At 35.3% G+C, this 6,377-nt stretch overlaps 1 protein-coding gene across 4 annotated transcripts in view; it reads left to right on the top strand.

Moving 5' to 3' along the window:
• The window catches only part of LOC107617725 (ATP-dependent DNA helicase DDX11), a 5,182-nt gene extending 941 nt beyond the window's left edge, over positions 1-4,241 (top strand). For 2 of the 4 annotated variants that reach the window (XM_021111345.1, XM_016319566.2), the window contains exons 2-8: positions 419-507; positions 789-1,142; positions 1,229-1,531; positions 1,615-1,863; positions 1,966-2,187; positions 2,542-3,115; positions 3,653-4,241. In XM_021111345.1, the coding sequence (XP_020967004.1) occupies positions 419-507; positions 789-1,142; positions 1,229-1,531; positions 1,615-1,863; positions 1,966-2,187; positions 2,542-3,115; positions 3,653-3,858 (1,997 nt within the window). In that variant the 3' untranslated portion in view covers positions 3,859-4,241. Of the gene's footprint in view, positions 1-2; positions 330-418; positions 508-788; positions 1,143-1,228; positions 1,532-1,614; positions 1,864-1,965; positions 2,188-2,541; positions 3,116-3,652 lie in introns of those variants that run through there. The other 2 variants (XM_021111346.1, XM_021111344.1) reach the window with 2 other exon arrangements.

Raw genomic sequence — 6,377 nt, 5'->3', positions numbered from 1 at the left:
CATATGTCAAAGTTCACAAAAGAAAATTGATACAACAGATGTTGATGACAAGGAGTTTCTACTTGAAGAGTATGAGAGTGAAGACGAAGGGGATTTAGGGAGTGTGATGTCGAAGAGGAAGGCTACTAAAAGCATGCTTAATTCTTCGAGTGAAGATGAGTCTGATGATGCTGAGGAGGAGGAGGATGAGAAGAAATTCAAGGTTTATTTCTGCAGCCGAACACATTCGCAGCTTTCGCAGTTCATAAAGGAGTTACAGAAGACAATCTTTGCTAATGAGATGACTGTTGTGAGTTTAGGGTCAAGGAAAAATCTTTGCATTAACAAAGGTTTGGAACTGAGTTTTGAAGAAGTTTTTATCATTTTCCATTTGATTAAGCTGAAATGGCTAACAACAAATCTCTGTATTTTACCATAGATGTGCTTTCACTTGGAAACTCCACACGCATAAATGAGCGATGCTTGGAACTCCAGAAGAAAAAGAAAAATGAAGCTACAAGAGTGAAGGTATATCACTGTTCTTTTGAAAAATGGCACATAGAAACTTAATATTGAGAATGTTTTCATTCAACCAGGCATGCTTGGCTAAGGATTCAAGAAAAATAGTTCTATTTAGAAGTACCAAATTGAGATGAAAACATAAGCAATACTAACTTCTATGCTTAATGTCTAATTGTGGAACTAAGTTTCCTATCTATTAGTCACTGCTTGGTGTTGGTATCTTTTCTTTCTTGGCAAGAATAAATAAGAGAGAATTGTCTAGGCACTATTGTCTCTTTAACTTGCAGAACATAAGAGTAGGTGCACACACACGCAGAACAAAGGCCTCTTCTGGTTGCCCAATGCTTAGAAAACATAAACTACAACATGAATTCAGGAATGAGGTATCTGAACGAGGAGCCTTGGATATTGAAGATCTTGCAAACCTTGGAAAAACATTGGGAACCTGTCCGTACTATGGCTCTAGAAGCATGGTTGTGAGAGCTGATCTTGTTGTTCTTCCATATCAATCTCTTTTGTCGAAATCATCTCGTGAAGCTCTTGGTCTGAATTTGAAATCCAATATTGTTATAATAGATGAGGCACATAATTTAGCTGATTCACTCATCAGCATGTATGACTCAAAAATTACTTTATCACAGGTATGCTCGTCAATTTTATCTAGCATAGACATTGAACAAGTTATATTTACTTTTGAATTTAATTGTTCTGTTCCCTATTTGTACAGCTGGAGAATGTGCATTGCCATGTAGAACGGTACTTTGTGAGATTCCGGAGTCTTTTGGGATCAGCGAACCGGAGATATATTCAAACTCTGATGGTTCTGACTCAAGCTTTCCTTCGAGTACTACTCAATGAGAAGAATGGAAATCTGATGGATTCTTACCATGACATAGAACAGACTTCTGAAGAAAGTAGAACATCTGATTTTACTATGGCCATCAATGATTTTATCTTTGAACTAAATATAGACAATATCAACTTGATCAAATTGTTAAAGTATATAAAGGAAAGTAATATCATGCACAAGGTGAATCTGCTACTAAATACTTACATTTTTTAATGAAACTTTTTTGTCTTCAATTTGATGTCAAAATTTACTTGATTTTCCAGGTTAATAGTTATGGAGAAAAGGTGGCTAATTCGGAGAACACATCAGCACGCAATGAAATTCGGGAACATGGGGAGGAGGGGGGATGTCTGTCTGCTTTCCAGGCATTAGCGGATATATTACAGTCACTGACAAACAATGATAGTGATGGAAGGATAATAATTTCGAGGTCTAGTTCATCATCAAGCTTTAGGAAACAAGGAGGATATATCAAGTTTGTTATGCTCAGTGGCGAGAAGATTTTCTCTGAGGTTTGCTTGACACTGATGTCTTAAGTTAATAAGTACTTTGTAGCTTAAACTACTTTTCGTGACATATAATGAACAAGAAAATAACTCTGAAGCTTTCTTTAGATTGTAGATCAAGCACATGCTGTTCTATTAGTAGGGGGGACTCTTCAACCTATAGAAGAGACAAGGGAGCGATTATTTCCGTGGTTACCACCGAATCAGTTGCATTTCTTTTCATGCGGCCACATTGTCCCTCCAGATAGCATTATGCCAATTGCGGTTTCTCGTGGTCCTTCTGGCCGCTCCTTTGATTTTAGCTACAGCTCTAGAAGCTCACTAGACATGGTGAGCATATCCTTATTTTTGTCTATCATTGTTTAGCATGGTTTCTTTTGTAAAGGTAGCATTTGGCTTCTGTCTTGAGATAGAAAGGATGGAGACAGCGAGACGGCAGAGATGGGTCTCACTCTCCAGTGTCCCATCTCTTTGGAGGAATAGAAATTTGCTTAAAAATTGTCTCGGAGACATCTCTTTTGTCTCTATTCAAGAAGTACAAAATTATCTTAAAATTTGTCTCGGAAAAGAGATGTTTTTGTCTCCAACGTCTCTGTCCTCTCTTTGTCAAGACAATAACCAAATGACACCTGAAGTATTCAACTGCGGACAATGAGTGACTATGTTCCATCTTGTGTTTTATAGATGCGAGAACTAGGCCTTTTGCTATGTAACTTGGTGACTGTGGTTCCTGAAGGAATCGTAGTCTTCTTCCCTTCTTTCGATTATGAAGGTAAAGTGTATGAACTCTGGGGATCTTCTGGCATCATTGAGAGGATTACTAGGAGGAAGCGTATCTTTAGAGAGCCTAGGAATAATATGGAAGTTGAATCTGTTCTAAAGGAATATAAAGATACCATTTGTGCATTATCAAGTGTGAGTACAGAAGCAAACCAAGCATCTCAAAGTGGTGCAGTGCTCCTTGCTGTTGTTGGTGGGAAGATATCTGAAGGGATCAACTTAAGTGATGGAATGGGTCGGTGTGTCGTCATGGTTGGACTGCCATATGCTAGTCCATCTGATATCGAGTTATTGGAAAGGATAAAGCACATAGAAGGTTTTCGAAATTCAAAGTCCATTGAAAATACCCCATTTGGTGCAAGTTGTGATGTATATAATGGAGATGCACAAGGTGGTTTTGACATCTTAAGAAGTTGCAGCCACAGAGGGAGAGAGTACTATGAGAATCTCTGCATGAAAGCTGTAAATCAATCAATAGGTGAGTATATATGCACTAACCTCATAAAGGGTAATTTTGTTGAAACGTAACTCAACCAATTTTTGCCAAATAAGTTAAAACTCAATTTATACCCTTGAAATAAACCATGGTTTTGGTCTTTCTCATACCAAACCAAACATGTGGTTAAGCAATTTATAAGGAATTAATCTTCACCGAAATTCAATGCTTTGTTACTAATTAATTCTTTGATGCATTAAGGTCATGTAGCCGTAGCAAACCAAAGGTCAAGCTCATGATTGCACAGTATCTTACTGGATTTCCTCTATGGTGTATGGAAAATAGTTTTTGAACATCTAAACCTTCGAACTCCATGCTGACACTACTTTTGACTTCCTACTTCAACACTTATTTTTCACCATTAGATTATGCTATCTGTGCAATTGATACACACTATTGGATGTTCAAAGTAACATTACTTACTGTACATTAAGCATACATAGCACTTGCAAACATCTTGAAGGGGTTTTCTTCTATGGGACTTACATTACACTGTTATATGTATGTATGTTGTTTCAGGTAGAGCAATTCGTCATATTAATGACTATGCAGCAATTTTGCTTGTTGATACGAGATATGCATCTGATTCCTCCAAAAGGAGCTTATCCCACCCAGTCAACAAGCTACCACAGTGGATAAAAGATCGTCTTGTTTCTTCCACTAATAACTATGGTGAAGTGCACAGGTTGTTGCATCAGTTTTTCAAATTCAAAAAGAGAAGCTGAGAATACTCACTGCAGAAGAAAAGGTCTTGCAAAGGCCATGATTTCCATTATAATCATTTATAGGGAGATGTCTTAGATGTACCGGGTTGAATTTGGTGCACCGTGCATTAAGGCAATACAATGGTAGAGATTTGAACAATGAAAAGTGTGGCAATGTGGCATCCGTCATGATTCAAGTTTATTCCTTTTGATTGCCTTAGTACATGATGCACCAAGTACAATCTGATGCATCATAGCATTGTCCCATTTATACCCTCAGTTTGATAGTTATTAAGTTCAATTAGATTCTTTAATCTTTAAATATAGAAGAAGAAAGAAAAACTTGAAATAGGGCAGAGCAGCAAATAAAAAATCTGTTTTGTGCACTTGACAGTTATTCATTTTTCATACCCTTGTTTTTTTTCTGATGATTTTATACACTATTTTATTTTTTATTCTTTTACGGGGGAGCATTCCTATTTGTAATTTTTTTTTTTGTAAAAAAGAAAATGGATTCATAGGGGCTTGTATATGTTATCCGATCTTATTCCAAATAAAAACTTAGACTGTCTTTATCAGCAATAAGAATGTTCAAACTGTTTTAAATTGACTTTGATAATTACATCATATAAATAACGGTTCATAAGCAGGTATTATGTTGGCAACTCTATTCAATGCTGAGAGAATTGAATCAATGAATGCTATTTAAGATGCAGATTAATTGTTCTAGCTGTCACTCTGCAACTTTGTTTTGTATACTTAATGCTGGTCACGGGCAACAATGGTGTCAGATATTCAACATGGACAACAGAACCAATCTATCTTGGAGAAAATGACAATATGCTAAGTTTATGTGGGAAATAACTACTTCTATGATATGAATGTTTTACCATCAATTAGAAGGGAAACAATTCACCTAACTCATTGTCGGTTAGATTAGATTGTGATGTGTTTGACTTTGCTGCATTGAGTTCTTTCTTTTTTTTAAAAAAAAGAAAGAAAAGAAAAGTGAATTTTAAATAACATTTTTCTTCTAATAAATTGTTAATAACTTATATATGATCTCAACTATTCCTGGTAGAATTAAGTGTTTTCAGGGCAAAAAACAGTTGACTTTGTGGATCATTATTGTTACCTACTATATATAACTATATTTTGAATACAACTGCTGAAGTATCAAACAACAATGAATGATTGAACACCAAAATAAACAATAAGCTCCAAAATAAGACAGTGCATGGTTCCAAGCACCAAAGCCTATCTTTAATATAGTCTGCCAAATATCATGTTATCTTCATGAATGATAGATGCAAAATTTGGCAGTTGTAGTACTTGTTTGGGCATCCAAAGTTTTGTCAGTTTTTGCTGCCAGAGTTAAGTTGCTCTCCCTTGCAGGGTAAACAGTTATTCAGGATAAAAAGAGATATCTGCCAAACACAGTGCAGACACTTTAACTATCATAGTTTTGGATAGAGGTGGGTAGAGGAATTAATAAGCTATGTCAAAATCTGATAGTGACATGACTACCAATTAACCCCTTTCTTACAAAATAGTATACTTTTTCCACTTCTTAAATTAATGGAGTAAGCTCCAAACAAGTCTCTATCCGAAATTAATCAGCGTCGAGGTCCTTTTGGTTAACTGACCGTGGGACCAATGTGTTCGATAACTTTCCTACTTAAGAACCATGACGCTAATTAATTGTGGATTAAGACTTGTTTGCCAACAAAAAATGGGATTATTTAGATATAAATTATATATTGTTGCATTGATTATGATTTGTTAATGTACCAAAAAAGTTAAAACAACTTTTTAGTATAGAATGAGTATTAATAAGGCTTTCTACTTAATTAGCATTGGTTTGGAATGTGAGCATGTGTGTCATTAATTATTCTCAGTGACCCTACTGATTTTTCTGCTAAAAGCACTGACTGAATCTACTTTGGAGGTGCATTAATTAAATGAACACAAGTCACTAAAGTTAAAATTAGTTGCATGTCATGACTCATGACAAAAAATAATAGAACCCCTGCAAATCTCAAACTAAGAATAATTTGATTTAGGGGGGTCATAATTCATGATGTTTCAAATCTGGCGAAGTTTTGCAAATTCTTGATTTAATGTTTTTAGGCAACACTGCTGGCAACTTTGTACCTTAGCCAAAACAATGTACTAACATCTCTGATAATATGAATACTGAAAGTCCTTTTTTTATGCTTTCTTTTGTAAACTATCTGTAAGCCAAATAGGAACAACCCCACATTCAAGGAAAATATCTACACAAGTATCATGACCCCAAATTACTTTGCCCCTTTGACATGGTTATCAAACTCTCTGGTTAACTATAAACTTTACAAGTTTATATTACCAAATCAAGTTTACCAGTTGAATTTTATTATTTGAGTTTATCTTAGCTCGACGAGGTTAGGTGAACTATCAAATTTGATAACCTTAACCTTTGATATTAATATTTTCACCTTATCATATGGTTAAATCAACTGCAATTTAAAACCTTGGTTACTAGCTTTGACTTTAATCAG

This window comes from Arachis ipaensis, chromosome B09, assembly GCF_000816755.2.
Source record: "Arachis ipaensis cultivar K30076 chromosome B09, Araip1.1, whole genome shotgun sequence".
Classification (NCBI taxonomy): domain Eukaryota; kingdom Viridiplantae; phylum Streptophyta; class Magnoliopsida; order Fabales; family Fabaceae; genus Arachis; species Arachis ipaensis.
Note: the sequence above shows the minus strand (reverse complement) of the source record. Positions and strands in the feature narration are given on the sequence as shown.